An 18,116-nucleotide genomic window follows, 5' to 3' on the forward strand; every position below is an offset into this window, starting at 1 on the left:
TGTGTTTCAGGTGGCAGTAGTAGACCTGTAGAGACTTATTCTGTTAGGAACTCACTTCATGAGGCTGTTTTATTTTTTTTCTCCAAGAGCAGTGGTAATTTTCCCCTTTTTTATTAGCTTTGGGAGATTTTGAACATTGCTGGTCATGAAATCTCCATTGGAGAGAGCACTGGTATTTTGCTGGGTGACCAAAGAATGAATTAGCCCGTGCTGTCCTGGAACAAGAATTAACTTTTCAGGAAAATAGCTTTTACGAGTTCTCAGGATACCAGAACATAGGTTTTGTTAAATATTTTAAGATAACTAAGGTTTGTGTATATTTTACTTATTTAAAACCTGAACTCTTAATGCTGTTTCTCTTTTTGGTGTACTGTTTATTTCTCTCTCCTTCCCAAAAGCAGACTTATTTGATATTCATCTGTAAGATATGTGAGAAAACATTTTAAAGGAAACTTATGCACCAGGCCTGGTTCATGCTGAGAAATACCATTCCTTGCTAGAGATTTTCAAGGTGTAATTAACTGTGCATGTTTATCAAAACTTGAATGATTTTGTCCCCTTGTAGCTTATTTTTTTCAAAAGTAACTCTAGTGAACCAGTAATAAAATACATTACAGAAAATCTGTTAAACAGAAGAAGTCTAAGTGTGCAGAGTTGTGCTCTTTTTGCAAAGTATATGAGTGAGAAACTCCCAGACTCTCCTCAAGCAAGAGAGTAAATTTGTTGTGACTGTTTTTTAAGAAATCCTGCATGCCACATGCCTTTGTATCAGTGTGCTTTTACTTAGCATGGATCTGTTTGCCTGTGTGCTGCTTTCCAAGGCTTTAGCCTTGTGTAATGGCCTCACTGTCCCCACTGCAGATACCTACTGCATCAAGGGCTTACCTCTGATCTAAACCAAAACCATCTTCCCATTAGCAGGCTAATGATGGACAGGAATGTGCAATAGGCTTTTATTTGTCCCGCTATCTCAGGTAGCCTGCTTTTTCTGCTCATGATGATGACTTTCAGAGTTAATGCTCTCCTGGTATACTTGGATTTATTTTTTCACCTTTCTCTCTCAAATCCCACTCTGTCTGCCAAGCCCTTCAGCTTCCAATCTCATCTTGGCTTTAAACGACCTCTTCAAATGCTAAAGGGCTTCTGGAGCTCAGGATCTGGTGAGAGAAAACGTCAGCTCAAAGTAAGTAGCTTCTCTGTGTTCCCGTGTCTCCCAAAGAGCACACAACTGCCAGAAACTATGCAAAATATAATCTAAATCTATTATTTTGTGACCTCACCAAGCTTCTTGACAGTGACTTTTTCATGTTACTTATCTTTACTGAAATTCCTTTTGCATTACTTGGAGCAAAAACTAATGTATTCTGCAAGGATTTCTGTCCATCTCTCCACTGCAAAGCATTCTTGGAAGCTTGTAGTGTCACCTTTAAATATCTGAGGCTTCTTTTGATAACAAACAAGAAATTTCTCTTTTTCAACTGTTTTCCAGCTGTTGGAGGATCTGATCTGTCATCCACAGTTACATGCCATGAGAGACATTAAGCACCAGTTAACATCTTCCATTGACAAAGTCTGAGAGTTTTTGTACCATTCTTCTAAAACCATTAAAACTACAAGTAGTTATTGTTGAAAGTTTCATGCAGGGATTCACTCCATTGTTAAAGAAATCTTCCTTTTCATTCAGTCTGCTGTGGTTTTCTTAATGTGAAGAAAGCAGGCATAGAAAAATAGAACAGGGTCTGCAGATTTGTGAGCATTTCACCACAGCATTGCCTAGTTACCACTATCACATAGTGTATTTTTCTCTGAGATTGCCCATTTCTCTGAGTTCTAATTTGTGTCCTTCTTTTTTTTTTTTCTTTTAGAAACACCAAACTTCCTTTCGATTGTATCTCTGTTGTTCTTAAACCTGCTGTTTGGTTCATTCCTGTACCCTTAGCAGCCAGTAATGGAAAACAGGTTATCCTGTCTTCTGTGGAAACTGGTTTTCTCAGGCCATGTTTCTGTATCACTTCATATTGTTAAGTATGCCTCCCCTTCTGGGTCTGCCTTGTGAATCTGACAGCAAGTGTCATGCTGAAGTGCAAAAAATGGTTTACCCACTCTGTGACGGGGCCAATTAACAGGTTAGGCAGAGTTGCTGTCCTTAGCAGAAAAAGAGGCAGTCTGTACGCAGACAGTGTACGATCTGCTTGTCTAAGGAGGCACCATTATGTTGCTCATTGCAGCAGTGTCTAGACTGCACCACAGTAACAAACTGTTCATATATATATGTACATACTCATACCGTGGCCAGACTCCTTCAATAGCCTGGCATGCACAGTATGGATACTCTTTGTTGGAATTTGTCTCACTTTGCTTCGTGTTTCATCTTGGAACATAGACAGAACAACTCCTCTGACCTAATGTGGTTAATATCTTGGGGAAGCAACGGTCCATGCTGTAAACACCTAACAAACACATACATTGTCTCACTTTATGATTTTATTTATGGCATATGCAGCTGTGAGCATCTGCTATGGATAATACATGGTAGAATCTTCTAGTGTGTGTATAGCCAGAAATATTCATGGATCTGGGATAAAAAGGAACATTTTTTGATGTGTTTCTTTATTTAAATGAAAAAAATGGCATTAGAGTATATTTGTAATTTAATTGATAACATAACAGAACATTCAGCACTGATCTCTTTAAAATAATGAGAAGAAAATATAGTTAATTTCTTACATCTACTTCAAAGCACATTCACTTCGTACATAACATACATTCTCTTCATAATTAGAAAGGGTGTAGGTTTCGTTAGGTTATCGAGCTGTGACATACAACAGTTTAAGCTGCTCAGCTTTGCTTCAGGTACTAGCATTACTTCTCATGCTACATCTTTCATGTAAAATGAAGAAAACATAAAGCACAATATTGTGAATTCTTTGATTAAATATGAAACAAAAAACAAGTCAGATACGACATGACATCTGAGTGATAAGAGTACTTCAGCACAGTTGATCTTGTACCAAGGAGTGGAGTTCTGTAGGAATTTTAACTGTATATCATTTAAAATGAAACTGCCGACAGATGTTTGCTGCAATACTTGTTAGACGGCTTCGTTATTTTTATAACCTTTTAAATTCCTCTGATTTATAGAAAACAGACATTTAAAGTCCATAAAAGTTAATCCCAACCATGGAATTACTTGCCTAAAGTGAAATTTCCTCCCTTTGCTGAGGGCTTTACCTACATGGGGAACTGTTAAAGGGCAGCTGCACAGGGCTACCTGCTGCCTGAAAGCACCAAGTCCCCAGACTGTTCACACAACATCTGCAGGGGCCCTTGCCTCAGTTATTGAGGGTCTCAAACAAAGATTTTACTCAGAATTAAAAGCATATTCTTCCTCGGGTGCTTCATGAAGTCAAGCCGAAAGTCCTCTGTGAGTGCAGAGTGTGCAATTGACAAAGATCGATAATTTAGTGGAAACCCCATTTCTTCCACCACCTCTGACAACAGCGTTCCTCTAAGATTTAGCTTCACTACCAAATTTTGACCCTCATGTACCAGAGAGTTCATAGGCTGGATTAAAAAAAAAACAAAAAAAAACAAAAACAAAACAAAACAAAAAAAAAATGAGAATATCTTTATAATAAAAAAAGGATTACAGGTTATGGATTTTTCCCCTTTATCTCTCAACGATATCCAAGGAAGATCACTCACTACTAGGTCACTTACAATGGCCACTTACAGCATAAGTTATGGTAGTCACTAAACAATATTTTAATTGCACAGACCTATATCTTTAATTAACCATTATGACTAAATTTCATGGTAGGCTGAAGCATGGCAAGTATTTGCTGAGAGCATGTTGTTTACTTTTCAGTCATGATGATTAATGCAAGTTAATTGACAATCAACTCCAATTACAGCAGGACTATATTGGAGACTGGATGTAGGGATTGTGTCAAGACAGATTTTTTCCAAATAGATAGGATTTATGGCAGTCAAATCATGTTTCAGATTCACAGGTTTGAGGAATTAAACTACTCTACTTCTGCTACTGTGCAGCCTCTCTATGATTTTTGTGCATAACTTTTATGTCAAAATTTAACCAATTCAGTTCAGCACATGATTTGCGAACATACCTGCAGCACATGGCTCCATAACTTTGCAGCTGGATCTACCTGAGGTGTTTCAGGTTATTCTTAGGTACTATCATTTCAAGAAGTTCAGTTTTTGTCAACTCAGCAGATGTACAAACCTTTGTACAGAAACAGTGAGAGCAGGTATCTCTCCCCAATGTGGCTTTCCTCCTGAATAGCCTGTTGCTTGTGCAGTGTCTCTTCCCATCTTTTTAATGAGTATCAGAATGTATTCTTGCCTCAGGCACTAATCACTGCTACACCTCTACTCTGGTTAGAGGAACTACTTCCTTGAAAGGCAGTGAATATTGTGGCTCATGCAGCAGTCGGTCCACTTTTCCACAGGGAACTTTCTTTTTGTCTTTATCCTGAGACATCATTTTGGCTCTGGAAAATGAAATTCCAGTCCTTTTCCTGCTAACTGGGGCTCTGGCTCACAAGCTGACGTGCTACAACAGTGCGGCTGCAATGGAAATATGGGAGTGGAGCTATTTGGTCTAGTTACCGATTGTTGTTTACTAGAATAGTAAGAACATGATGTTTTAATATCCCAGGTCATAACTCATTATGACCTGGTTTAGATATACCAAACATCAAAGCTAACCAATGAGAAACAGACAGTGCAGCATTGACTCACTCACTGCACTATTCTATAGATGTGTGGAGACATATAATTATTTTTCCAAACCAAAGTTTTATGTGAAAACAAAAATGTTCACAATCTGAATTTATGGCTTGTTTTCATATTTTGGCATGGTATATTGTATTGGAAAAAAAAATCTTTAATTAAAAGCAGCCTGTTGAACATAACCCCAGACTTCATTTTTCATCTCTGGTTTTACTGCTTCTCTCCATGTCCCCTCTCCCTCTCACATTTACTCCATGTGTTTAACTCACCCTTAAAACCTCTCATTGCTTGCTTCCCTATTGTTTTGCGAGTCCTTGTCTAACATCTCTGTTCTTACACAACACCCTCCGAAGACTGTCCATGTGCAGGGTAGCCCCTCATGCTGTTTGGGATCACCTTATGACACGTCCGCACAGAGTGAGTGGATGTTCTGCCACGGCTGATCAGGAATTTCATAACAACCTCCCTGCTCAAGTCATGAGTGCTTTTCTAGTGTCATCAGAAGCTAAAGGGAGATGGTCTTTCACACCCTGCCAGGGCTTTTGCTCAAGTTAGCAGAGCACAGAATCACAGAGGGGCTGAGGCTAATCTGAGACTAGGCAGTCTAACTTCAAGACGATCTATCCACTCACACAGGGTCACTTACAGCCACTTGACGGACTGTTTTGAGTTGAGTTTTGAATATCTTCACAGATGGAGTCGCCACAACCTCTTTGGACAACCTGTACCAGTGCTAAGTCACCCACACAGTAAAAAGGTGTTTTCTCCGATGAAAGTTTTCTGTATTGAGCCCAGTGTCTCCTGTCCTGACACTGGGCACCACTGGGCAGAGCCTGGCTCCATTTGCTTTTCAACCCCCTATCAGCTGTTTATACATATGGATTAGATCCTCCCTTAGCCTTCTCCAGGCTGAATGGTCCCAGCTCTCTTAGCCTCTCCCCGTATATGAGACATTCCAGACCCTTGAGAATCTTTGTGGCCCTTCACTGATCTGACTCTGCTAAGTCCATGTCTTCCTTGTACTAGGGAGCCGGGTCATTACAGGAGAAAAAGGACAGTGTTCTGGCTAAGGACATTGACAGATGTCTTGTAGACATAACTTAGCTACCATTTATCAGGCCAAATTTCTCATAAAAATTTTTATTTAATCTCTCTTTATTTCACTATTTTATCTGAAAAGTAGACAGAACGATACCGTCTACTGTCAGTTGCTGCATGTAAACACATTTTTGCCAGTGACCATGGTAAGACCTCAAGGACTTTTCTGAGAAGAGCAGGTAGAATTACATGTATTTCATTTAATGCTACTTGGTAAGTGGGAAGCCACATTTTAGTATAAAAGGTTCATTTCCACTTGCTCTGCACACCAGCAGTTGTGCTGCTGACAGTAGTGTAAACCTCCAGTGACTTGCTAAGGTGCATACATCTTAGGTGTGTACATGGTCTGTACAGTGACTCTGCAGACACATGACATCACTTTGCATTGAATATCAAGAGAGACCAGAGTCCCATGGAGGGAAGTACCAAAGCCTACACTCTGTGCCACAATGCAGGTGCTTATGAGGAGTAGGATGAAGGTAGTGGAAAGTAGTTTTTAAATCATGCCAACACCTTTTGGAAATTGCCAAAACAAATCATTTATGTTGCAGTTAATAATGAGTGACATGAAGCCAATGTGGTAGGAGAACTCTCAGCTCCACCCTTGGAGCAATTCAATGAACTGAGGTTGAACAGGGCAGTGTTGGAGCTGTAAGCAAGATATGGGTCCCAGCCTGGCACTCCAGCAATGTGGCTACTCATTGCCTGGCACTGTTTGCCCAAGGCAACGTGCTGTGCTGTGCAGATCAACCCAGAGCAAGCTTGGGTAATCTCATGCTGCAGTTGCATTGTGCATTTGGGCACGCTCTTCAAACTGCACTCTTGGTGCAGGCAGGTCATCCATGCTCACCATCAGTTCCAGAAGGATTCTGCACAAAAAATAGCCTTAAGAATTAGCCTAATGTTTATATATTTCTGTTGTCTGCCAGATAAGTAGTGCAGATTGTAAAAAAAAAAATGTCTTCTCTATATAACAGTTGTCCACCAAATGGAGGCCACTTTCCTTGCTGATATGCTGCATCGTGATTCCTGTACAGTCACTTGTAATCTCTGAAATAAGAGGAAATTACCTGAAAATTACACTTAGATGAAGAAACACTCAAGGAAATTATAGAAAAAAATAGAAATTATAGAATGGCATAATCAAAAGCGTAGTATTTTTCTGCTCTAGTTTATATGCTAAATAGTTTGCTTCTGTGAAAGCAATTAAAATAAATATAGATTTTTCATTTATTTTGTCATAGGCTGAGTACTACTACGAGTTCCTGTCATTGCATTCTTTGGATAAAGGCATAATGGCTGATCCAACTATAAATATCCCCCTGCTTGGGACAGTTCCTCATAAAGCATCAGGTTTGTGCTGTTGATATTATAAATTGTGTTCCTGTAGAAAATATTCTGCAACCAGTGAAGTATAAATATTTTATTATTAATCATTAATTTTTTTATGAATTGTGGTTCTGAAGTTTATTGCTATGCTTCTTGGCACTGGACGGTTTGTGAGTGCCTTGCCTGAATGCAGCAGCATATTTTGTCTGAGCCAAGTCACATGAAGCTTTTATGTGTAGATAAATCAGCAGAAACTTGTGCCTCAGTTGTGCATTTTTGGTCCTTCACTGGAACTTACATCTCCACAGCAGAGGCTGAGCCCAAGCCAGTGTGAGTGCTCCAAAAGCACTATGGAGCACAGTGAGCTGATTGGAGTAAAACAGCTTTCTATGAGAGATTATTGAATCCACTTTTCTCTGAAGTGGATGAATAACAGTTTGTGTGATCTGTTTCAGAGCTCATACATGGTAAGCTCTGGTAGAAAGGCAGAAATGTACATCTGAATGGCAGTATTGTTTCGGTGACCATGGTTTCATGATTTGCCTTAGCCATCCTAAGGCCATGAGGGATAAAATAGAAAAGAAATGAGAAGCAGAACAGGAGGACCAGGCTGCAAATTGAATACTAATTTACAAACTTTCATCTTTGACCATTCTTCCTCTTCTCTTTTTCAATGGATACATTCTGAAAGTTTATGTTTAATATTTTCCATTTTTGGCTTGTAGTAGATCGACATTGAAGTAATGTTTCAGTACAGCTTTTTGCTGTGACACCTGGAATTTAATATTAAGGATTGGTCTCTCCATTCAGTGTGGATTGAGTGAGTGGTATTGAAAATAGATATGGGTGAGAGGTGCTATGATACTTGTACCACAACTGCTGCAGTTAAATTGGTTGCAAGCCTGATAAATGTCAAATAAAGACATTTAAATGCAACTAAAAAGCCATGAAAGTCAAGTTCTTGTTATTTCCATCTCCATATAAAGCAGGTGAGATATGTGGGAAGCTCTACACCCAGCATCCTCTAACATAAACTAGCTTCTCCTTTAATATTAGCTATCTAGAAAGGCTCGACCAAAATGACCCCCCTCTGACTGTGTTTAGGAAAGCATAATCTGCAAGTGCAGGGAGACTGGAGATGAGGTCGCATAGTTGCAGCAGAAGGTCTGTTAGTCATCATGACAGGAGGTCTGATTAAAGCCAAAAAGGACTTACCCAGTTGGCAGCACTGGTACCTCAGTGTATGGGCATGTCTGTGGTGTTCCCCTGCGTGGATCATGTGCAGTTCACCACGGTGCTTAGTGTGTATATAATCAGTATTTGAGTCCTGTTTGGCGTTCTAGTGCCTTCAGCATTTAATAGCAGTTGATAATCAGTACATGTATAGTATTTGAAGCATTTACACCATTAAGTGGTGAGACACTAGTATGATGGTGGGGTTTTTACACTGCCTGCTAGCTGGCCAAAATTAACCAAGCAGTCCTAAATAAATACATGCTATAAAAGTAGTTATTGCTACTTTTATTACTTATTACATGCTACTTAGTAGTTATTGCTGTAATTTATATGTTTGCAAAACAGTTGTGATAGATCTAGTCTAGTTCATCTGGATCTATTGCATTACCAAATCATTCTTCTACACAGACATGGCAGAATAATTCAATCACAAGCTTGTATTTAGTAACAAATCAACAGTTGTTATCTCTTGAAGAGGTGTTTTAGGCCAAAGACAGTTAGTTGTCCTTAAAGACAATTAAGGAGAAATAAAAGAGGAAAGAGCTATAATAAGCTGTAACAAACATGAGAGTGGGAAACAAGAATGAGGATTAACAGATACCTTACTCAGAGGTAGCTGAACCCAGCGTTCTTATCAAAATCAGTGGACTTCAAAAACTTCTTTGAGGATATTTGCCTACTGCCAAATAAGGCATATGGATGGCTTCAGTGCTGTAGGGCCTGTCTAGCCTGTATTTTATCTTATGGCCAATTGTGGCCATAAGAAGACCTGTGGAAGAGCAAAAGGAGGACATGCATATGTGATACTTTCGTTTACCCTCTCAGTTCTGACTAACTTCAACTCGGAGGATTTCCCGAGTCTTAAGTGATTTGTCCTTTTTATAAGCCCACACAGGTTACAGATCTTTATTTGCAGTACTTTTCTAGGCTCTCCTTGAGTCCATTTCATCTTCTGTTACCTCCAATCACCTTGGCAAGGAGTTCACTGCCTCCCATTGCATGAAGATCCCCCTTCTGTTGTTTCGAGTCTGGCTGCAACAGTTTCATCTGATGGGCACTTGTCTATGCACTGGTTGAGACAGTAGTCAATCCATACTGTTGGTCCTATCCATGACAGTCATGATTTTTGTATAAACCTACTATGTGCCCTCTAATTTTTCTCTTTGCCAGACCGGGGAGTCAATTGTTTCGCATTGGATGCAGCCTTGTCCTTCTCTCAGCTTTCTCTGATTCAGTATATCCTTAAAGAGATGACGTACCAAATTGTCCTCAGACTTACATTAGATTTAAATCACCTAGGTTCCCTAGATTCATTTGAAATCCTATTCCCAAATCCCAGGATTGCTACCTAATTCAGTGCTCAAAACCATGAGTATTGTTACACCTAGATACACGGTAAGATGTTAAGAAGGCTGCAGAAGGTGCTTTTCACTGGGAGCTTAAAGAGTTAAGACTACTCAGCTTGTCCAAAAGATGTTTGAGAGGAGTGTGTGTACCTGCCCAGTGAGAAGCAGTTGGCTGCTCGTTTCACAGGGAAGGCCTGTGAAGTTTGAGTGGTTCAATCTGAGGTCAGCAAGTTCAAAACAAAGTGAGGTGGTGTTGTGGCGGTGATTAACATCTTGAACGCTACACTCAGGAAAGTAAAACCAGTTATTGGTCTGTGCCCAGAAGCAATGTAGTGGCCTGTGACTGAGAAAGAGCTGGCCCCCTAAATGACCTGGGTTGGCTTCTCCTGTCCCTGTCTGAACCAAGCAGTGCAGTGCCTTGCTAGTGCTGCCAGTGAAGGCTACGACCAGGCTGCTGGCAAAGCACTGCTTCCACCCACCTGCTGGTCAGGCTCAGGAGACCTTCTCTCCCTGCCCGCTGCTGGTGTTGAGACATTAAAATGTGACTGCTGAGCATCCAAAGGTGCTGAAGCTCTCCCCAAGCTTGGTGGCAGAAACTGGTGCCTTCTCTGGGTGCCTTCTCTGGGTGCAGCAGCTCTGCTCACTCTTCCATGCTGGTAGAGAGCAATAGTGGGCTGCAAGGCCGTGCACTTCTCCAGACTCCTGTGCACTTCTCCAGATTCCAGTCTTCTCCAGACACTTCATGCCTGTTTTTATTGGGATTTGTCATTCAGAGATGTCCCTTAAGCAGTCACCCTGAGACTCACCCCTGAGACTGTAAGTTGGTTTTGGTTGTGGGTTTGGCTTATTCACTAAAGTGGGTAAAGCAATTGCCTGCAAACTTGAAAGGCTGGGCAGAAACACAGAGTTGCTCTCAGCCTGCTTCTACTTAAGAAAATTCTATTTCCTGAACAGAGGAAAAAAGGCATGAGCTCACAGAGAAAAGGGATTAAACCTGCATCCTCCACATCCCAGGAGAGCATTCTAATTACTACTTAACATTAAATTTGGTATAAGTCACTAGGTTTCCTTAGGTTTCTTTTCGGATTAATTTACCTTTTGTCACTCCTGCTAGAGCCATCTGCTCTGCAGCCCTGGGTGCAAGCACTCCAGAGGATGCAGAAATGTAAATGTGCGGGAGAGGCTGTTCTGTGGCCTGGTGGTGGAGGGAGGGCTAGCAGAGAGACATCAGAGCTGTGATTCCCTCTCCTTGTTTTTAGCCAGTGATGGACAAATGTGAACTGCATGCTGAATGTGGGAAGCAGAGACCAGAGCTGAGGTTTGCCCTACCCCAGCCCTGCTCAGCACTGTGATAGGCCATGGGAGCTCACAGCGATGGATTTGAATGCAAGAGACTTCTGCTCTGTGCAGAGGTGTCAAGCTTACTTTGTCATTAAAATACTCCAGATTTACTGGCCTTAATTATTTACTCAGGCTTTTTGTATTTCAAAGGTGTTTGATTGCTTTTCCTGGAAAGGCAATGTCCAAATATCGCTACACTTAACTAGTTCTGTCAGAGTGATGTGTCTATGCCTTCTTTTTAAATATTGCACCCATGATCTTATTTTATCAAGAGTACCATTTTTCCTGCACTTAATGATATTATCTTATTTAAGTATTATTGCAATATCCAAACCAGAAAAACTTATGCAAAGTAACTTTTTTCCCCAAATATATAAGATGTGTTTGCAGAACTTGTATGAGAGCCTGAAAAATTTAGACTCAGAAGTGATCAGCTCAACTTAGAAAATTAAATGTAGGCTTCTGGCTTGTTTTGGTGTATCCATAGATAGCTCTACATAAGTAAATGCCTCATCTGCAAGCAAAAGTATGTTTGTGTTATGATCTCTGTCTGTGCTGTGGACTGTTGGGTAATATCAGTAAATGAGCACAGGTTCTTCTCCTGTGCTGCTGTACTTCTAGTTCTGGAGCCATCTATGAAGAAGGTGATGTGTGTGAAGTTTTCATCAATGGCATTCTTTAGAAGTTTAAATATAATGATAACCTATTTTTTTAGTATTTCAATGTATGTTTTTATATGTATGTATGTGTGTATAGGTTGTTATTGTTATTGTTATTATTGCTATTGTCATTATCATTATTATTATTATCCTTTTAGTGGTTCAGGTTGGATTTCCTTGCCTTGGAAAACAAGATGGGGTTGCTGCATTTGAAGTGAACGTGATTGTAATGAATTCAGAAGGCAATATTATTCTCCAGACCCCTCAGAATGCCATCTTCTTTAAAACCTGTCAGCAAGGTAATACTAAAGAGAACATTCTGGAATGCTGTTAGACCAGGTCACCTAATGGTAGGACCTGTAAGACCAGGTCTTATGTTTCATTCAGGATAAGAGCTAGGGAGGATGAAAATAAAGTGTTCACAAAAAGTGTAGGAATTATGGTGAATTCCAGATTGTTCTGTCTCCGTGTGCATTTGCTGTTTCTTTGGTACATGTTTACTAACACTTTTCTTACTGAACTCCCTTAGTAGACTTAAGTTGGAGGCATTTCTCCCTCCTCCTGTTCACTTTCATCCCATCAAGGACATTGATAGAGATGTATCGTATGAAAAACCCCTGTTAGCAAGTGATTTGAGGTGCTTGGAGGAGAGTTGGTCCTGTGAAAGCAGGCTGAGGCTAACATTTTCAGAAATGGCACATAATTGGAGAACTGGACTTCTGGGAGCTGTAGTGGGGACACTGGTATCCATTAATGCTGTCAGTGCCTTAGTTCCGATTTGGTGCCCTTAGTTTCTTAAATCTCAACTTGCACATCCAAACTGAATGCAAAAACACTAAATCAAAATTTCTGCAAAAGTTTGCTTTACCTTCTCTGTAGCTCAAATGCAATCTCTTGGCTTTGGGTATAGGAAAGGTGGTGGAAGTTGGTGTTCAATACTTGCAGTTCTCAAGCAGTAAGCACACAGAGGACACGCTGGAAGAAGAAGAACATCATGAAGTTATTGCAGTGTTTGCTTGGAGAGGAGAGCACTTGTTTAATCAGTCCATCTATGAACCATAAACACTATGTAATAAGACTTTCTGGATTAATTTGATATACCACAAACAACTATAATTATCACTTCAAAATGAGGCTATGGAAATTGAAAAATCAGTGTCTAAGATAAGACAGTTATCCCATATCATGTGCAATTGTTTCAAATTAACCCATGACAGGGCTGATGTACATAGAACAAGATTTTTATTCTTCTCCGATTAAGTCTTCGTTCACAGTCCCACAATTCCTTCTCCTCACTCTTTTCTCTAATTGGCTGTAGCGTGGCTTCAAAGAGTGAGCAGTGGGAACAGGAGCTGTTTATTCTTTGAAACCTCACTACACCTAAATAGCAAAGCTGCTTGTCTCCTTTGAAGCCTTGCTGCTGCCCATTAGCCCATGGAAAGTGGAGGAGCAGGAGAAGAAGTGGGCAGAGAAAAAGGATGGAAAAGGGAGGCTTAAAGGAAGCAAAATCAATCAATCAGATCTAATGTATTAAGTTGTGTGTCTGCTGTAAATGCTACACAAAACTTTTTTTTTTATTATTTTTATCTTTTTATTTTCAGTTGAATATCTTTTAATAAATTTTGGAAATAGCATTGGAAGTATTATAGTTGGGGCAGCAGAGTTACAGGTCCGTATTGTGGAAAACAGTGGCTTCAACAGAAAGGGCTCCAAAATCAGTTTAGTTGTAGCATTCGTCCAAGTTATAATTTCTGTGTTTTTAGTTGTTGTTACTGTTTTTACATGAGTTGCAATATTTAAAAATTAAGCAGTATTATATCACATGGCCTCTCAAGAAACCTAGGGTTGATTATTGTCCCAGTCCTTTGTTCCTGGAGTTAAACTGAGAGAAACAAGGATGATTTTCCAAACTCTAGAGGTGTGCAGAGGAAAAGCTTTCTCACCTCATCTCTTCCAGCCCGTACTGGGATAACTCCTATTCTTTCCCTGTGTCTGGTAAGGTGGACATTGCAATGTTTTGGGACAGATGCTGAGAAGGATAAGAATGTCCTTATAGGTTGATGTTAGAGTAAAGGTCAGTTTCCTTCCTCTGAAAGACATCATGTGGTGAGGAGCTCCAATCTTTCCTGTTAGAGCCCTGGTCACTGCTTCCAGTTATTGTTGGCCATACAGAAAGGCCTGTGCCAGAGGAAGTGAGGGGAGCAAAGGAGCAATTTTGTGGGATAAGAGAAGATTTGTTGCGGCTACGAGGTGACCACACAAAAAGTTATGTTTTCCTATTTTTCTACTTGAAATGGTATGTATTTAAGCATGCATTTTTTTTGTCATGAATAGCAGCTCTGCATTCGGTTACAAGAAGAGAAACATTTCCAGAAAGAGTCATAGAGTACGGTGTTGGAACACTGTTGGACCGAAAAGCCTTTCCTACTATTACTACTGCTGTAAACAGCTTTACTTGTAAGGCATATCATTTTACCTAAGAGTTTTTGAACCTTGTCATTTGGAGTGTCACATGGCAGAGTATAGAGATGAGGAGGTCATGCCTACCACTGATAACTAGTAATGTTAAGTTTTTCTAATGTGAGTAGGCAGCCTCTCCTGCCTGCCTTGTTCTCTGTGAGGTATCTTGGAAGGTATTTTTGAGTAATTGTTTTTTCTACCCAGCAGCCGTGGTTTCATGGAGTTCCATAGGGTTTGATTTAGTTTGCGTCTTGTTCAATGGACTCTGGTGTTTTGAGGATAGTGGTGAAACCCAGAGGTATTTATCTCTTTGTATAATCCTGCCAGTGTTGCCAAATGCTTTTACCAGTATTTGATCAGTAATTGAGATATGAATGAGAGCTGGATGATGATATAGGACCATTGTGCAGGAATGCTTTCATTTTCTTTCTGGCATTCTTTCATTTAGCCTTGCAGCTGACTCTTTCATATGAATACCAATTTCATCACTTTGTCACCCCACTAGTAACAGATACGGTGATTAATGCAGTGCAAGTTGCACTGCAGTCTACTTTAGGCTGCAGAAATTGAAACTGGTCCTGCACACTGAGAGCAGGTCTAACCAGCCGTGCAAGTACTGCCCTGAGTAGCCTGCTCATATCCACACGGAAAAGAAAGTGGATTGAGCAGAGCATCCACATTGCTCATGCACTCATGGAATAGCAGAGCAGGGAAAATGCACAGTCTGTCAACAAGCACACTGCACATTTGAACACGTGATAAGACCTCTATTTGTAGACTACTAAAAAAGAAACTAATTTCTCTTGAAGAAAGTCTTAGCTAAATTTTTATTTCTTCATAATTTGTCTGTCAGCAAATATTTTTACTGTTTTGTCGAAGAAGTATATTGATCCTACTGAGGGTTGGCTTGACAGCATTTAATTAAGATTGTTGTTATATTTTATGAAGCGGAGTGTCCAGGAGGATGTAGAAATGGAGGGTTTTGCAACGAAAGACATGTCTGTGAATGTCCAGATGGATTTTACGGGCCTCATTGTGAGAAAGGTAATTAAAAAAAAACTCAACTGTCTTCTTTACTATGACCTCAACGAAACTGTATCTCCTGCACCTCTCCTAAAAGTAAGAATGGCCTATTCTGAAGATTTCATATATTTTGAGTCCAATTACTATTGTCATCTGTTGTCTAATGAAAATAAGAATTGCTTACAAGAAAAATGTTTTCTCTGTAAGAGATTGCTTTTAACAAAAACTGACACAGTAGTTAAGTGATCCTTAATCACGGGGAATCCATGTGGCAAAAAGGTTAAATAAAATTTTATGGTAACGAGGACTGGCTGGGAAATGAAGCACAGGACTTTAGTTGCTCCATATTTGTTTATTTGTTTATTTGAAGAGAGGACCTGATTTGTAGGCAGGCTGAAAGCGAATATGGGAAGATGAAGCAAAGAGTTTCTCTTTCCCCTTCCTTAGTGGATAATAGCCCCAGATGATATTTCCAGGAGTGAAGGACCAGGGAATTGGTAGGAATTGGTGAGGAAACTAGATCTTCTTCCTATCCCTCCCTTTCCTCGTCCCTCAGTGGCAGTCCTTCTCCGGGGTGCCTGGAGATGGAGCAAATCATCCTCATGGGCTTCCTACTCCAATACAATCCTTCACTCCCAGATGCTCCAGCTATATAAAAAAAGTCACTAACAGAGGCGCTTTGCAAGGGTGACTTACTAATAACAACCAGCAGAAGGAAGAGTAGCTTAAGGAGCTGATGCGCTGTGAAGTTTAAATTGCTATCACACCAGCAATGTTGTTTCTGCTCCTCCCGCTCCTCAGCACTGTGTGTTCCTCGCTGCATGAACGGTGGGCTCTGCATCACCCCTGGCCTCTGCATCTGCCCCCCAGGGTTCTACGGCATCAACTGCGATAAAGGTAAGTGCTAGCTAAGACCCCTCAGCTTCTGCATCCAGCAGCCTCTCTTTATTCACCTGCGGTAGTTCCCCTTTAGGAGTGGATTATGAAAAGTAAGGTAAGCAACAAGTAAATAAGTTTTAAAAATTTTGTGATTCTTCAAATACGTGCTCTAGCACAGCCTGGCAGCTGCTGGAAGAATATAGGGATTTCAAGGCATTCAGATACTCCAGCTCTGTGAAAGGTAATTTAGATAACTGCTTCAGTTGATTCACTGAAAAGCTGTGGATCCTACCACAAAAATCACATATTTCAAGGGGGGGGGGGAGGGGAGGTGGAATCTCTATTTGAACTCTAGTTTCCTGTAGTAAAATTAGTTTTACTAATTATTTACTACATTAATGTGCAGCATCTGGACATGTGAAAAATAAGCAGGCTATTCATTTTTTGTTGCTGCATTGCGGCTCATGAAGGATAAAAATGAACAGTCAGTTGATCAGAACAGTAATTTGGAATAGTCCAAGCTACCATGTGAAAAAAAACTAAGTTGTTTCCTGCAGAAATATAACTGCTCATGGCACAGCAGAGCATTATTCTGCATTTATTGTTGCAGAACTAGATGAAGTAAAGACTGAGTGAAAAGGTCCTAGAGGCCTTTTCGGCAAAATGATAGGAACCTTCCCATTATGCTGCACAAGCTGTTGTTGTCAGTGTCCGCCTCGCTTGTATTTAGTCTTTGAACAGACTTTTGCCACATTAAAAAAACATTTCAAAAGGGCACTATAATTAAATGTTGCCAATGTTTTGAAGGATTAATGTGAATCCCAGCTGTTTGGTGAAAAGTTGCATCTAACACAACGTAAATAATTTGGCAGGTGAGAGAGCATTTACATGTATGTCACCACACAGGAAAACTTACATAGGTTTCTTTCTATTCAAAGCATTAATTAAGAACTTTAGCGAAGTATCCTCTTGTAGAAGTAGCTTCCAGTCCTAGGTTGTGCTCCTTTCGTCAAACACTGGCAGTTTTAATAGCAACAGGACCTTAATTGTTAAATAAGCTTTATATGTGAGGATTGATAAATATGTCACACTGTCTGTCCTCAGAGAGCTCATTGCTGTATTATTCACTTGTTTCTCACTATACTGACTTGTGTGTGTGCCCATGTAAAGTATTATGTAGGAATAACCACATTTCAGTCTTCCTATGTAAACCGGATAAAAAGAGGTTAATCCTGCTTTTTAAAACCTACTCAATATTTATTTATGATGAGCAGCAGAAAACATTAAGTCCAAGTCAGGCTTAGTTCATATTAATGACTTAGTTAATTCCTTTTTTATTTGTTTCAGCAAACTGTACAACAACCTGTTTCAATGGAGGGACATGTTTCTATTTGGGAAAATGCATTTGTCCTTCGGGCTATGAAGGAGACCACTGTGAAATTAGTGAGTAACATCTCTGTGTCCTTGCTTTCACTTATGTCACCTTCTTCTAGTGTCAATGCCTGAATGATGACATGCAACCTGCCTCTTCTGGGCTCACAGCAAGGGTCTCACATGTCAGTTTGGGACCCTCAGAATCAGGTACCACATGCTTCCTAATGAGTTTGATTCATTACTAGACCATCTATCCCCCGCCTTGTTTTGTTTTCACTAGTAACCAGGCTTGGTAACAATCCTCAAGCTTAAGTGTGCAAGCAATACCCTGTGACAGATGTGCTGCTGCAAACCTGCATGGGGCATCTATTTTCAAACATTGTGGCAAATCACACTTGGGCACAGCAGATAAGGTTTGAGCCTTCAACTCTGAAAGGGCTGCTTTAAGTTGGGAATGAAAGGTTTGGGGCAAAAGGAGGATTGAACCGTAAGAGCTGAGAGCTTTCATGTAACATATAAGTTGCATTCACAAGGCTACTTGGGAATGTACAGTTGGATCTCGTTCTTTCTGGACTTGGAGCTTTTAACAGGACACTGTGCAAGACACTTTCCCTGT

At 40.2% G+C, this 18,116-nt stretch overlaps 1 protein-coding gene across 2 annotated transcripts in view; it reads left to right on the forward strand.

Moving 5' to 3' along the window:
- WIF1 (WNT inhibitory factor 1) overlaps window positions 1-18,116 on the forward strand; it is a 42,464-nt gene that overhangs the window by 15,581 nt on the left and 8,767 nt on the right. Inside the window, exons 3-7 of one of the 2 annotated variants that reach the window (XM_027905907.1) lie at window positions 7,098-7,206; window positions 11,923-12,063; window positions 15,173-15,268; window positions 16,049-16,144; window positions 17,474-17,569. In XM_027905907.1, coding sequence (XP_027761708.1) covers window positions 7,098-7,206; window positions 11,923-12,063; window positions 15,173-15,268; window positions 16,049-16,144; window positions 17,474-17,569 — 538 coding nt within the window. The remainder of the gene's footprint in view (window positions 1-7,097; window positions 7,207-11,922; window positions 12,064-15,172; window positions 15,269-16,048; window positions 16,145-17,473; window positions 17,570-18,116) is intronic. The other variant, XM_027905908.1, reaches the window with a different exon arrangement.

Source organism: Empidonax traillii, unplaced genomic scaffold, assembly GCF_003031625.1.
Source record: "Empidonax traillii isolate 1590-97213 ecotype Southwest subspecies unplaced genomic scaffold, ASM303162v1 scaffold1220:size151964, whole genome shotgun sequence".
NCBI lineage: Eukaryota > Metazoa > Chordata > Aves > Passeriformes > Tyrannidae > Empidonax > Empidonax traillii.